The following is a 16454-nucleotide window of genomic DNA, read 5'->3' on the forward strand; positions in this document are numbered from 1 at the left end:
CATTTTTCATTCCCTTTTTCAAATCTTCTTTTTCCTCCAAATCCCTCAAATTTTTTTCTTTTTGCCTCAAAACAAAAAGGTGGAGCAGGTTGTTTTCACTTGAAGTCCACAGGCGTATAGTACCATTAAAGTAAAACAAAACAATTATTCAAAAAATCTAAACCTTCAAAAATTCTGATAAATTAAAAAAAAGAAAAGAAATATCTCTAAACTTAGGAAACTTTTATCTTTTATTTATTTTATAATTTTCTGCTTCTTTTAAAATAAGCATTCTTGGATTTAAATTTGTTAAAGTTATACTAAGTTATATTTTTACTTATAGCAGATAACATTTATTTCTAGGTCTAACTGAGAAGGAAAAGGATTTTCTTGCTACTCGTGAAAAGGAGAAAGGTAATGAAGCTTTTAACGCAGGAGATTATGAAGAGGCTGTGATGTATTATACTCGGTGAGCAGATTTTCGTTGTGGTTTAAACTTGCCGTTTATTTATTTATTTATGTTTTAATTTATTTATTTTATTTTTTTGGCTGTGTTGGGTCTTAATTGCTGTGCGTGGGCTTTCTCTAGTTGTGGCAAGTGGGGCCTACTCTTCGTTGCGGTGCACGGGCTTCTCATTGCAGTGGCTTCTCTTGTTGTGGAGTACGGGTTCTAGGCACACGGGCTTCAGTAGTTGTGGCACATGGGCTCAGTAGTTGTGGCTTGCAGGCTCTTGAGAGCAGGCTCAGTAGTTGTGGCGCACAGGTTTAGTTGCTCCGCGGCATGTGGGATCTTCCCGGACCAGGGCTCAAACCCATGTCCCCTGCATTGGCAGGCGGAGTCTTAACCACTGCGCCATCAGGAAAGCCCAAAACTTGCCATTTAAAAAAATGATAATGTTTAAATTTAATTGTTGAAATGATGTAAATAAGCTAAATAATCAGTGTCAGAACCACTTAAGATATTGTACTTGTGATTTATCATAAATTCACTTGCGTTTGCCTTGTTTTTTCAATAATTTCCTTAAACCTCCAAGCTCCCACTTCATCCCCACTTTTGACAGAGGTTCTAACTTTACTGTTTTACAGAGAAAATAGAAGCTGTCTGAATGGAACTCGACAGAAAGTTCATATAGCATAGAGGTTAAGAACTCAGGTTCTATAGTCAGACTGCCTGGATCCTAGTACTTATGGTGCTACTTTCCACCACAGGGCCTTTGCATATGATGGGTCCTCCATCTAGAATACTCTCCCCTCTTCTCATGATTTAGTTAATTCTGACCTATTCTTCAGATCTCAGCCCATGTCTCACTTCTTTGGGGAAGTCTGCCTTTACTTTTCAGACTAGGTTAAACCTCCACCCTACTCAGTTTAACCACCTCCCCCAATTTACATACCCATATAGTAATCTTAACTCTACTTTGTTGGAGGTACAATTCAAGTGTGTGTGATTTGGCACTAACTGGACTGTAAGCTCTATAAGAGCAAAGCTCACTTGTCATTTTTTTAATATCATTGTATCCCTAATACCCAGCAGAGTACCTGGTTCATAGTAGATGTTCATTGTATGCTTGCATGAACTTATGAAGCTCTTACAGTCTGTGAAAAGTAAACTAATTTCCTAAAATATTGTTAGAGACAAACTGTGCTTATACAACCACTAATGCTATCTTAGAGCTAAACTCTGTACAATCTTGCTTCCACCTTTGGAAAGAAAAATTTTTTTTCATGTTGTTGGTGTCTATAAAGAAGTTTGCTCAACTGTTTTTAAGTGAACATACAAAGTAAAGAGGATATTGAGGTATCGTTCATTCAGTACAGCCTCCCCTGTTCAGGCAGGTGGATGTCAGCTCTGGTATTGTTATTTGTCTTTTTGTAGATTTCCACCAGTGGAGAATCTCTTGCCTATTACAGGGAACAAACTTTTTCTTCTCTTCCTCTTTGAAGAAATCATAGAGGTGCAGAATTAAAGCAGCATATTGCAATGGTTAAGGGAACTCAAATAACCACTTTTCTGGCCTTGGGTAGATTCTTCACCTCTCTTACCTCAGTCTTCTCACTGCGATGAGACTATAACAGTGCCTACCTCAGAGCAGCTGTGAGGATTAAATAAAACAACATGCTGAAAAGCAGGGTTACATGATGGTAAAGAGAACAGGTGCTGGAGTAGACAGTTGGGATTTAAATCCTGACTCTACCATTTCCAAGCTTGTGGCCTTGGGCATGTTACTTAACCTTTCCATTACATCTATTTTCTCATCTGTAAAATCGTAAGAGCAGTAATGCCTCCTCTGTGGATTATAATGAGGATTAAATGAGTTGACTCTTTAGTGCCTGGCATGTGGGAAGTACTCAGTGTCAGGTACTCGTGTTATTTATTCTTACATATATTTTCCATGTTTGGTCGCTACCCAACTGTGTAATTTCTTTATATTCATCTTTAATGGTCTTACTAAATTGACACTTTTTGTGACTTTCCCATTTTGTTTTTCTGGATTTAGAAAATTTAGTGCACCGATACCCTTATGTTTCCTATATCTAGGAATACATTATTTTACAGCATTCCAAATCAGTTTTTTAAGCAACAGCCAGGTAGGTTTTAAATTCTTCTTTTCATTAATTATTTTGCATTCATACCCTTAATGTAGCAAAATTTACTCTCTTAAGGTCTGTATTCCTCAATTACTACTACTCTCTTGTTTCCTTCAATTATATTCCTGTGATAAAATTATGATCATTTCCTTAGATTTAAATTTACTTTTAGATTACAGACTAATTTGTATCTGTTAACACAATAACAGCTTGATAAAGGATATTAGTTGTAGTTGATTGCTCCTTTTATTTTGTGCTAGAAACTTGTCCCTAAAGAGTAAAAAAAAAAATGTATTTGATATTTGATGTTAACTAAACTGGGTTTTTAAGAGACCTGTGGGTATTTAAGTGATCATGTCACTTCTAAAGCCAGAGTCAACTTTAAATCTCTTAACTGGATATTTAAGCATCTGTCCAAACATTGATTTAATATGTTTATAGAATTATATGTTATTATTTTTGATGATGCAAGCCATATTCATTTGCTAGAGCTGCCATACAAACTGTCACAGACTGAGTGGCTTAAACAACAGAAATGTATTTTCTCACAGCTCTGGAGGTTAGAAGTCTGAGATCAAGGTGTCTGTAGGGTTGGTTTCTTCTGATGCCTCTCTCCTTGGCTTGTAGATGGTCATCTTCTCTCTGTGTCTTCAAGTGAGCTTTCCTCTGTGCATGTCTGTGTCCTAATCTCGTCTTCTTATAATGACACCAGTCGTATTGGATTAGGGAACACCCTCATGACCTCACTTTAACTTACTTATCTCTTTAAGGACTATCTCCAAGTATAGTTACATTCTGAGGTGCTGGGGGTTAGGACTTCAACATATGCATTTGCGGGGACATAATTGCACCCATAACACGAGCTGTGATTGTTTTACTTACAACTTTAGATGAGTTTCTCTATCTTATGTTTTCCTGTCATCTGCTTGTTGCCATTAAGTGTCTCTTTTACAGGAGCATATCAGTGCTTCCCACGGTAGCAGCCTATAACAATCGCGCTCAAGCGGAACTCAAATTACAGAACTGGAACAGTGCTTTTCAGGATTGTGAAAAGGTCTTGGAGTTAGAACCTGGGAACTTAAAGGGTAAAAGTGTTCATAGAGTACCTTCAAATTTTCAACAGGATCTGTTAAAGTCCATTTGTAGACACTTATATTTACACTAAAAATATTTCAAATAAACTCAAATTTCTATATGTGAATCATTACCTTCCTCAAGTTACTTTTAATTTCAAGTTTAACTCAGAATATAAGTTCCTAATTATTTGCATTGAAGTAGCTAATAATCCCAGATGATTGATTGAATAAAGTGTACATGTGTTTTAAAAGAAATATCTCACGCTTGCATTTGAATTGTGGTTTCTGTTTTTTTCTTTCAATTTTTTTTATTGTGATAAAATTGCCATAACATAAAATTTACCACCTTAATCATTTTTAAGTGAATAGTTCGGTGGTATTAAATACATTCATATTGTTGTGCAGTCATCACTACCATCCATCTCCAGAACTTTTTAAATATGAAAGTGCACCCATTAAACAGCAACTCTCTATTCTCTCCACCCACCCCAGCCTCTGGCAACCACCAGTCTACTTTCTGTCTCTATGATTTTATTATTTTAGGTACATCGTATGAATGAAATCATACAGTATTTATCTTTTTGTGACTGGCTTATTGAATTGTATCCTTTTATTCAAAAATAAATTTAACTATAATTGAATATAGATCTAAAAATATTTATTAATATAATACAATAAGTCCACACCAGAGCTCTAGAACTTTCTACCAGCTGCTTTGTGGGCTTTTCCACCTAGATGTCCATAGACATTTTAAATTAAATGTGTCTAAAACTGACTACATCTTTCCACCAACACCTGTCCTCTGTTCTGATTTCCTGTCTCAGTGACTGCACCACCTTGCTGTGGTCCAAGCCTGAAGTATGCAAGTCAGACTCCACTCTCCTTTTCTGTTATCAGGGAGTCATTCCAAAAGGAAGTGGCATAAATTATAACAGACTCATTCTATTTCTTTAAACACTTACGGATTCAGATAAATATAACCACTTAATTTTTCTTCACATGCCTACAAACATGGGTGGGCAGAAACCATGGTTGTGCTGAGGGTGGATCCCGGTGCATCAGACTGACTGTCATCATAATGGATTGCTCTCCTTTCCCCAGTAGAGTTCTCCCGTGCCTGTATGTTGTCTCTATCACAGAGTACCAGTGGGCTCCCAGCTTTAGGCAGGTGCCTGGTAAAGGTTTTACGATCTCCTGATGGGCCCACACCTTCACTGTGCCAGGCCCTGTGCCATGTATTACATGTATTAACTCCATTAATTTTCACAACAGCTCAGTAAATGTGCAGGTACTATTATTAGCACACTCATTTTACAAAAGGACACTGAGGCATAGAGAGATTGAACAACTCACCTAAGATCACACTGCTAGTAAGTGACAGAGCCAGGACTCAACACTGGATGAGACATCAGGATCCCACATTCAACCACTGTGCTACTCTTCTGCCAGTAGAATGGCCTTCTGTTTTCATTCTTCCTTGATTGAATAATTCCTTAAGCACCAGAATCTTCACTATTTAAAAAAAAATTTGACAGAGCCACTATGGCCATCACTATGTCCATAAAGCATTGAAAAGTCTTAGGTTTTCTTAAGTGGGTAAATATCTTCCTGTTCAAAACTTTATTTTTTACTCAAAAAATAATTGCTCTGAATGCAATGTGGTATTTGATTACATCCTGGAACAGAAAAGGGACATTAGTGGAGAAATTGGTAAAATCCAAAGAGGGCCTGTAGTTTAGTTAACAGTATTGTACCAATGTTATTTTCTTAGTTTTGGCAAAAATACCATAGTTCTATAAGATGTTAGCATTAGTGAAAGCTGGGTGAAGGTATATGAGAACTATCTGTATTAGCTTTGCAACTTTCTGTAAATCTAAAGTATTTTCCAAAGTAAAAAGTCTTTAAAAATGGTAATTGTTATATCATGAATATTTCTTTATGGACAGTCCCTTCTGAAATCTGAGTAGTAATAGTAAAAGCTAAACTTGTACTTATGCTACAATTTTGATTACACTTATGATAAAATGATTTATCCTCTAGATTTTCATGGCTCATTCTAGGACTAAAATCAAACTAGTGAAATTTATGTTTTAAAATAGCATATTGGGACTTCCCTGGCAGTCCAGTGGTTAAGACTTCACCTTCCAATGCAGGGGGTGTGGGTTCAATGCCTGGTTGGGAAGGTAAGATCCTACATGCCTGTGGCCAAAAAACCAAAACATAAAACAGAAGTAATACTGTAACAAATTCAATAAAGACTTTAAAAATGGTCCACATCAAAAAAAAAATCTAAAACAAATAAAATAGTGGATTAAATCAGATATAAATATCTCACTTTTCAGAATTACCAAGACTGATTCTTTTCAAAGTCATGTCTAACTACACAAAATTCTCTCATTATATAATTAATAACAATCGGACTAGGAAGGCATTCATTTCAGTATTAAAAAATGATCAAATTGGATATTGTAACCTACCAAAAAAAAAGAAACCCTGATACAAATTGCTAAAGTATTCAATTTCTGAACCTAGTTGACTTAATCACCAGGATTCCTTCAGTTCCCTGTGCTATAGAGATTTCACTAACAACCCAGATTCTCAGTCAGGTGCTGGTCAGTAATGTACTAAATTTAAAGGAAGGGTTTTCTAAATTTTCATAAAGTGGAAATAATACTAGTGATGATTATAAGGAGGAGCATGTTACTGTTTAGTGAAGACCTTCCCAGTATTGTAGCACAGCATATCATGCCTCTGAGGGGTGAGGTACCGAGTCTCTCAGCCCTTGGAGGAGCTGGTAGGGACTGGAGCGCCCAGAGGGCCAGGTCGTTGGAAGTTGGTGTAGTTTGCACAATTGCATTCTAAACTGTTCTGTGCTACATATATTCTTACACTTGAAAAGTGTGTTATAACAATAATGCCATATGTTAAAGTATGTCTTTTATTTTGGTAAATTTTCAGCTCTTCTGCGCCGTGCCACTACGTATAAACATCAAAACAAGCTCCAGGAAGCTATAAAAGATTTGAATAAAGTACTGGCTGTTGAACCTGATAATGAGTTGGCCAAAGTAAGTATAGAAAGTGATACCTCACCTAATTCTATAGTTTGCTATTTCTGTATTTATGTTAAAATCATAACAGTCTTGCTGGAAAAATGATGTTGAGGATTAGAACACAGCTTTAAGAGGTAGGTATGAGGAGCTTCAAGATGGCGGAAGAGTAAGACGCGGAGATCACCTTCCTTCCCACAAATACATCAGAAATACATCTACGTGTGGCACAACTCCTACAGAACACCTACTGAATGCTGGCAGAAGAACCCAGACCTCCCAAAAGGCAAGAAACTCCCCACATAACCTGGGTAGGGCAAAAGAGAAAAAAAAAAGCAGAGACAAAAGAATAGGGAAGGGACCTGCACCAGTAGGAGGGAGCTGTGAAGTAGGAAAGGTTTCCACACACTAGGAAGCCCCTTCATGGGCGGAGACTGCAAGTGGCGGAGGGGGGAAGCTTCGGGGCCATGGAGGAGAGCACAGCAACAGGGGTGCAGAGGGCAAAGCAGAGAGATTCCCACACAGGATCGGTGCTGACCAGCATTCACCAGCCTGAGAGGCTTGTCTGCTCACCTGCTGGGGCAGGAGGGGGCTGGGAACTGAGGCTCTGGCTTCGGAGGTCAGATCCCAGGGAGAGGACTGGGGTTGGCTGTGTGAACACAGCCTGAAGGGGGCTAGTGCACCAGAGCAGGCTGGGAGGGAGTCCGGGGGGAAATGTCTGGAACTGCCGAAGAGGCAAGAGACTTTTTCTTGCCTCATTGTTCTGTGGTGCGCAAGGAGAGGGGATTCAGAGCACCACCGAAACAAGCTCCAGAGATAGGCATGAGCCGCGGCTATCAGCGCGGACTGCAGAGACGGGCATGAGACGCTAAGGCTGCCACTGCAGCCACCAAGAAGCCTGTGTGCAAGCACAGGTGACTATCCACACCTCCCCTCCCAGGAGCCTGTGCAGCCCGCCACTGCCAGGGTCCCGTGATCCAGGGACAACTTCCCTGGGAGAACACACACCATGCCTCAGACTGTTGCAACATCATGCCGGCCTCTGCCACTGCAGGCTCGCCCCACATTCTGTACCTGGCCCACCCCCGGCCTTAGTGAGCCAGAGCCCCCCAATCAGATGCTCCTTTAACCCCATCCTGTCTGAGCAGGAACAGATGCCCTCAGGCGACATACACAGGCAGGGCCAAATCCGAAGCTGAACCCCAGGAGCTGTACGAAAAAAGAAGAGAAAAGAAAATCTCACCCAGCAGCCTCAGGAGCAGTGGATTAAATCTCCACAATCAATTTGATGTACCTTGCATCTCTGGAATACCTGAATAGACAACGAATCATCCCAAATTGAGGGGGTGGACTTTGGAAGCAATGATATATATGTATATATATATTTTTTCCTTTTTCTCTTTTTGTGAGTGTGTATGTGTATGCTTCTGTGATTTTGTCTGTATAGCTTTGCTTTTACCATTTGTCCTAGTGTTATGTCTGTCCGTTTTTTTTTTTTTTTTTTTTTAAGCATAGTTTTTAGCACCTGTTATGATTGGTTGAATTGTTTTTTTGGTTTGATTGCTCTCTTCTTTATTTCTTTTTATTATTACTTTTTAAATTTTGTTTTTCTTTTTAAAAATTATTCTTTATTGGGCTTCCCTGGTGGCGCAGTGGTTGAGAGTCCACCTGCCGGTGCACGGGACACGGGTTCATGCCCTGGTCTGGGAAGATCCCACATGCCACGGAGCGGCTAGGCCCGTGAGCCATGGCCGCTGAGCCTGCGCGTCTGGAGCCTGTGCTCCACAACGGGAGAGGCCACAACAGTGCAGAGGCCCGCGTACAGCAAAAAAAAAAAAAAAAAAAAAATCTTTATTTTAATAACTTTATTTTATTTTATTTATTTTTTTCTTCCCTTCTTTCTTTTTTACTCCCTTTTTATTCTGAGCCTTGTGGATGACAGGGTCTTGGTGATCTGGCCGGGAGTCAGTCCTGTGCCTCTGAGGTGGGAGAGCTGAATTCAGGACATTGGTCCACCACAGACCTCCCAGCTCCATGTAATAACAAACAGCGAAAATCTCCCAGAGATCTCCATCTCAACGCCAAGACCCAGCTCCACTCAACGACCAGCAAGCAACAGTGCAGTATACCCTATGCCAAACAACTAGCAAGGCAGGAACACAACCCCACCCATTAGCAGAACGGCTGCCTAAAATCATAATCGGATCACAGACACTCCAAAACACATCACCAGATGCAGACCTGCCCACCAGAAAGACAAGATCCAGCCTCATCCACCAAAACACAGGAACCAGTCCCCTCCACCAGGAAGCCTACACAACCCACTGAGCCAAACATAGCCAGTGAGGGTAGAAACCAAAAACAATGGAAACTATGAACCTGCAGCCTGCGAATTGGAGACCCCAAACACAGTAAGTTAAGCAAAAGAAGGCAGAGAAACACAGCAGATGAAGGAGCAAGGTAAAAACCCACCAGACCAAACAAATGAAAAGGAAATAGGCAGTCTACCTGAAAAAGAATTCAGAATGATGACAGTAAACGTGATCCAAAATCTTGGAAATAGAATGGAGAAAATACAACAAACGTTTAACAAGGACCTAGAAGAACTAAAGAGCAAACGATGAACAACACAATGAAATTAAAATTCTCTACAAGGAATCAATAGCAGAATAACGGAGGAAAAAGAACAGAGAAGTGACCTGGAAAATAAAATAATGGAAATAACTACTGCAGAGCAGAATAAAGAAAAAAGAATGGAAAGAATTGAGGATAGTCTCAGAGACCTCTGGGACAACACTAAATGCACCAACATTCGAATTATACGGGTCTCTGAAGAGGAAGAGAAAAAGAAAGGGTCTGAGAAAATATTTGAAGAGATTATAGTTGAAAACTTCCCTAAAATGGGAAAGGAAATAGTCAATCAACTCCAGGAAGTGCAGAGAGTCCCATACAGGATAAATCCAAGGAGAAACATGCCAAGACACATATTAATCAAACTATCAAAAATTAAATACAGAGAAAAAATATTAAAGGCATCAAAGGAAAAACAACAAATAACATACAAGGGACTCCCCATAAGGTTAACAGCTGATCTTTCAGCAGAAACTGCAAGCCAGAAGGGAGTGGCAGGACATATTTAAAGTGATGAAAGGGAAAAACCTACACCCAAGATTACCCAGCAAGGATCTCATTCAGATTCGACGGAGAAATTAAAACCTTTACAGACAAGCAGGACCTAAGAGAATACAGCACCACCAAACCAGCTTTACTACAAATGCTCAAGGAACTTCTCTAGGCAGGAAACACAGGAGAAGGAAAAGACCTACAATAACAAACAACAAAAACTTAGAAAATGGTAATAGGAATGTACATATCAATAATTACCTTAAATGTAAATGGATTAAAAACTCCCACCAAAAGACATAGGCTGAATGCATACAAAAACAAGACCTGTACATATGCTGTCTACAGGAGATGCATATCAGACCTAGGGACGCATACAGACTGAAAGGAGATGGAAAAATATCTTCCATGAAAATGGAAATCAAAAGAAAGCTGGAGTAGCAATTCTCGTATCAGACAAAATAGAATTTAAAATAAAGACTATTACCAGAGACAAAGAAGGACACTACATAATGATCAAGTGCTCAATCCAAGAAGATATAACAATTGTAAATATTTATGCACCCAACATAGGAGCACCTCAATACATAAGGCAAATGCTAACAGCCATAAAAGGGGAAATTGACAGTAACAAATCATAGTAGGGGACTTTGACACCCCACTTTCACCAATGGACAGATCATCCAAAATGAAAATAAACTATTTAAATGATACATTAAACAAGATGGACTTAATTGATATTTATAGTACATTCTATTCAAAAACAACAGATTACACTTTCTTGTCAAGTGCTCATGTAAGATTCTCCAGGATAGATCATATCTTGGGTCACAAATCAAGTCTTGGTAAATTTAAGAAAATTGAAATCATATCAAGTAACTTTTCTGACCACAACGCTATGAGACTAGATATCAATTACAGGAAAAAATCTGTAAAAAATACAAACACATAGAGGCTAAACAATACACTTCTTAACCAAGAGATCACTGAAGAAATCAAAGTGGAAAGCAAAAAATACCTAGAAACAAATGACAATGAAAACACAACGACACTAAACCAATGGGATGCAGCAAAATCAGTACTAAGAGGGAAGTTTATAACAATACAGTACTACCGTAAGAAACAAGAAACATCTCAAAGGAACAACCTAACTTTACACCTAAAGCAATTAGAGAAAGAAAAACCAAAAACCCTCAAAGATAGCAGAAGGAAAGAAATCATAAAGATCATATCAGAAATAAATCAGAAATAAATGAAGGAAAAAATAGCAAAGATCAATAAAACTAAAAGCTGGTTCTTTGAGAAGATAAACAAAATTGATAAACCATTAGGCAGACTCATCAAGAAAAAAAGGCAGAAGACTCAAATCAATAGAATTAGAAATGAAAAAGGAGAAGTAACAACTGATGCTGCAGAAATACAAAGGATCATGGGAGATTACTGCAAGAAACTGTATGCCAATAAAATGGACAACCTGGAAGAACTGGACAAATTCTTAGAAAAGCACAACCTTCTGAGACTGAAACAGGAAGAAATAGAAAATATAAACAGACCAATCACAAGCACTGAAGTTGAAACTGTGATTAAAAATCTTCCAACAAACAAAAGCCCAGGACCACATGGCTTCACAAGAAAATTCTATCAAATATTTATAGAAGAGCTAACTCCTATCCTTCTCAAACTCTTCCAAAATACAGCAGAGGGAGGAACACTCCCAAACTCATTCTATGAGGCCACCATCACCCTGATACCAAAACCAGACAAAGATGTCACAAAGAAAACTACAGGCCAATATCACTGATGAACATAGATTCAAAAATGATCAACAAAATACTAGCAAACAGAATCCAACAGCACATTAAAAGTGTCATACACCATGATCAAGTGGGGTTTATCTCAGGAATGCAAGGATCCTTCAATATATTCAAATTAATCAATGTGATCCACCATATTAACAAATTGAAGAATAAAAACCATATGATCATCTCAATAGATGTAGAAAAAGCTTTCAACAAGATTCAACACCAATTTATGATAAAAACCCTCCAGAAAGTAGGCATAGATGGAACTTAGCATAATAAAGGCCATATATGACAAACCCACAGCCAACATCGTACTCAATGGTGAAAAACTAACCATTTCCACTAAGATCAGGAACAAGACAAGGATGCCCACTCTCACCACTATTATTCAACATAGTTTTGGAAGTTTTAGGCACAGCAATCAGAGAAGAAAATGAAATAAAAGGAATCCATGTCGGAAAAGAAGTAAAGCTGTCACTGTTTGCAGATGATATGATACTATACATAGAGAATCCTAAAGATGCTACCAGAAAACTACTAGAGCTAATCAATGAATATGGTAAAGTAGCAGGATATAAAATTAATGCACAGAAATCTCTTGCATTCCTTTACACTAATGATGAAAAATTTGAAAGTGAAATTATGGAAACACTCCCACTTACCATTGCAACAAAAAGAATAACACACCTAGGAATAAACCTACCTAAGAAGACAAAAGACCTGTATGCAGAAAACTATAAGACACTGATGAAAGAAATTAAAGATGATACAAATAGGTGGAGAGCTATACCATGTTCTTGGATTGGAAGAATCAACATTGTGAAAATGACTATACTACCCAAAGCAATCTACGGATTCAGTGCAATCCCTATACACTACCACTGGCATTTTTCACAGAAATGGAACAAAAAATTGCACAATTTGTATGGAAACACAAAAGATCCCGTATAGCTAAAGCAATCTTGAGAAAGAAAAATGGAGCTGGAGGAATCAGGCTCCCTGACTTCAGACTATACTACAACACTACAGTAATCAAGACAGTATGGTACTGGCACAAAAACAGAAATATAGATCGATGGAACAGGATAGAAAGCCCAGAGATAAACCCAAGCACATATGGTCACCTTATTTTTGATAAAGGAGGCAAGAATATACAGTGGAGAAAAGACAGCCTCTTCAATAAATGGTGCTGGGAAAACTGGACAGCTACATGTAAAAGGATGAAATTAGGACACTCCCTAACACCACAAAAATAAACTCAAAATGGATTAAAGACCTAAATGTAAGGCCGGACACTATAAAACTAGAGGAAAACATAGGCAGAACACTCTATGACATAAATCACAGCAAGATCCTTTTTGACCCACCTCCTAGAGAAATGGAAATAAAAACAAAAATAAACAAATGGGACCTAATGAAACTTAAAAGCTTTTGCACAGCAAAGGAAACCATAAACAAGACCAAAAGAGAACCCTCAGAATGGGAGAAAATATTTGCAAATGAAGTAACTGACAAAGGATTAATCTCCAAAATTTACAAGCAGCTCATGCAGCTCAATATCAAAAAAACGTACAACCCAATCCAAAAATGGGCAGAAGACCTAAATAGACATTTCTCCTAAGAAGACATACAGATGGCCAAGAAGCACATGAGAAGCTGCTCAACATCACTAATTATTAGAGAAATGCAAATCAAAACTACAGTGAGGTATCACCTCACACCAGTTAGAATGGGCTTCATCAAAAAATCTACAAACAACAAATACTGGAGTGGCTGTGGAGAAAAGGGAACCCTCTTGCACTGTTGGTGGGAATGGAAACTGATACAGCCACTATGGAGAACAGTAAGGAGGTTCCTTAAAAAACTAAAAATAGAACTACCATACAACCCAGCAATCCCACTACTGGGCATATACCCTGAGAAAACCATAATTCAAAAAACAGTCATGCACCACAATGTTCATTGCAGCTCTATTTACAATAGCTAGGACATGGAAGCAACCTAAGTGTCCATTGACAGATGAATGGATAAAGAAGATGTGGCACATATATACAATGGAATATTACCCAGCCATAAAAAGAAACGAAATTGAGTTATTTGTAGTGAGGTGGATGCACCTTGAGTCTGTCATACAGAGTGAAGTAAATCAGAAAGAGAAAAACAAATACCGTATGCTAACACATATATGGAATCTAAAAAAAAAAAAAGTCATGAAGAACCTAGGGGCAGGATGGGAATAAAGACCCAGACCTACTGGAGAATGGACTTGAGGACACGGGAAGGGTAAGCTGGGACAAAGTGAGAGAGTGGCATGGACATATATACACTACCAAATGTAAAACCGCTTGTGGGAAGCAGCTGCATAGTACAGGCAGATCAGCTCAGTGCTTTGTGACCACCTAGAGAAGTGGGATAGGGAGGGTGGGAGGGATTCGCAAGAGGGGAGAGATATGTGGATATATTTATATGTATAGCTGATTCACTTTGTTTTAAAGCAGCAACTAACACACCATTGTAAAGCAATTATACTCCAATAAAGATTTTTTTTAAAAAAGATGTACATCTCAGACATTCCCAATGTTAACATGTATTTGAAGTGGAAGAAAGCAGGCTCTTAAATTGTCCAAAATCATAAACCTATTCCTGAAGGACAAATAATTTTCTTTCCTGAAGCTTTGTAGGCAATTCTTTTCTTTGAGCCAAGTTCAATTTATTATGCAAATGGTGTAGAACTTTCCTAGGTAGGGTTAAGCATAAGCTTGATGGCCATAAAAGAGTGTTTACTTCTTAATTTGCATGGTAAGCATAGCATCCCTAACAGTAAACTGACTCAGGTATGCACTTGGGGATCTGTATTCAAGCCTAAAAAGTAGAGGTAAGTGTCAAGAGCTGTGAAAGGCTTGAGAGTTACCCTACATGAAAATTAGCAAGGTGGCCTAGAAGAATATACAAGACTCCTGGGTCAGGCACAAAAGACTTTGCTACTCATGGCATGGCAAGCCGATGAGATTGAAGCTCATGTCTGTTACCCTGGCCCCCAAGTTCCATGTGGGCATCAGAATGCCCAGATAGGACATTCTCTATTTCCCAGGGCTGTTCTCAGTACAAACATCCTTAAAAAGATAATCTAGTCCCTTTCACCAAGTGCAGACACAGCAGAAGACAGCTGTCTGTGAACCAGAAAGCAGGCCCTCACCAGAAACCAAATCTGCTAGCACCTTAAACTTGGACTTCCCAGCCTTCAGAACTGAGAAATAAATTCCTGTTGTTATAAATCAAAGAAAAAAAAAGTCTAGAACAAAGGTGGTTTAGTTACTCTGCTTACAATATATTCAGAAATATGGGAAACCCATGGAGAACTGTCTTCCACCAATAAGTTGTCACTGTTCCCACATACCTTTCAGGTTATCTAACTCTCTCTGAGAGGCAGCTGATGTCCCTACTGTATCAGCTGCATTTATCAAGTCAGCATTTCAGTGGATTAGGTTTAGGGTGCAGCTTAGGAACACATCTTGACCCCATAGTATTTCCTTTTTATAATGGTATGTTCTTTTAAAAGTTAGCATTTTAATATTCTAAAAGAAAAAAATTGAAACAGGGAAAACCACCTTTAATTTTACTATCCAACATAAGTTCATGTTTACATATTAACTTTGGGCTTTAACCAAATGCATTTTTACCTTAACCATATGTAAAGATTAACTCAAAGTGGATCATATACCTTAATATAAAACTTGAAGTATGAAAGTTCTAGAAGAAAACAAGAGAAAATCTTTATGACCTTGGATGAGACAAATATTTCTTAGGTATGACACAGAGGCATAATCTATAAAAAGTTGATAATTGGGCTTCATCAAAATTAAAAAGTTTTTATTTATTCTATCAGAAGAATAAAAAGACAAGCCATAGACTGGGGGAAAATATTTGCAAATCATGTATCCAACAAAGGGCTTGGATCCTGAATATATACAGCACTCTAAAAACTCAATAATAAGAAAACACAGGTTGATGAAAAATAAGGTATTTGATCAGACACGTCACCAAAAGTTATGTGAATGGAAAATAAGCACATGAAGAGATGCTCAATGTCATTAGTCACTAGAGAAACATAAAACCACAAGAGATACCACTATAAACCTGTTAGACAGCTAAAATGAAAATGACTGACCATACCAAGTGTTGTGGGCATGTGGGAGAACTGAAACTTTGGGGAATATAAAATGATCCCACTGCTTTGGAATACAGGTAAAAAGTTAAACAAAACAATCATACGCCTACTTCATGACCCAGTCATACCACTCTGAGTATTCACCAAGAAAAATACAAGCATATGTCCATACAAAGATTTAAGCACGAATCTTTGGCTTCATTTGTAATTGCCAAAAACTGATAACAGCCTAAAATGTCCATCAATAGGTGAATGGATAAACAAATCGTTTTATAAGCATATAATAGAATAATACTGAACAATAAAAGGGAATGAACTAATAGGTTCCTAAGATGACATGGATAAATTTCAAAATAATTATTCTAAGTGAAAGAAGCCAGACAAAAAGTACGTGTATTATGATTCTACTTACATAAAAAACTAGAAAATGCAAACTAATCTATAGTAACAGAAAGAACAGTGGTTGCAGGGATGAGCAAAAGGGAAGCATAACAAAAAGATAGGAAGAAACGTTTTGTGAATGATGGATATGTTTATTATTACATCAAAATCTATTAAAACTTGTGCTCCTTAAGTATGTGCAGTTTATGTCAATTATGCCTCAGTAAGGTGTTAAACATGAGGAATGAAGCAAAATGGTTTGATATATTTTTTAAAATTTCTAGTTGGC

At 38.0% G+C, this 16454-nt stretch overlaps 1 protein-coding gene across 1 annotated transcript in view; it reads left to right on the forward strand.

The window, feature by feature from the left end:
* SPAG1 (sperm associated antigen 1) overlaps nt 1-16454 on the forward strand; it is a gene marked incomplete at its 5' end in the record, with an annotated part of 89527 nt that overhangs the window by 17210 nt on the left and 55863 nt on the right. Inside the window, 3 exons of the mRNA XM_079722233.1 lie at nt 343-448; nt 3523-3653; nt 6603-6709. Of these exons, the coding sequence (XP_079578359.1) occupies nt 343-448; nt 3523-3653; nt 6603-6709 (344 nt within the window). The remainder of the gene's footprint in view (nt 1-342; nt 449-3522; nt 3654-6602; nt 6710-16454) is intronic.

Source organism: Hyperoodon ampullatus (assembly GCF_949752795.1).
Source record: "Hyperoodon ampullatus genome assembly, chromosome: 17".
NCBI lineage: Eukaryota > Metazoa > Chordata > Mammalia > Artiodactyla > Ziphiidae > Hyperoodon > Hyperoodon ampullatus.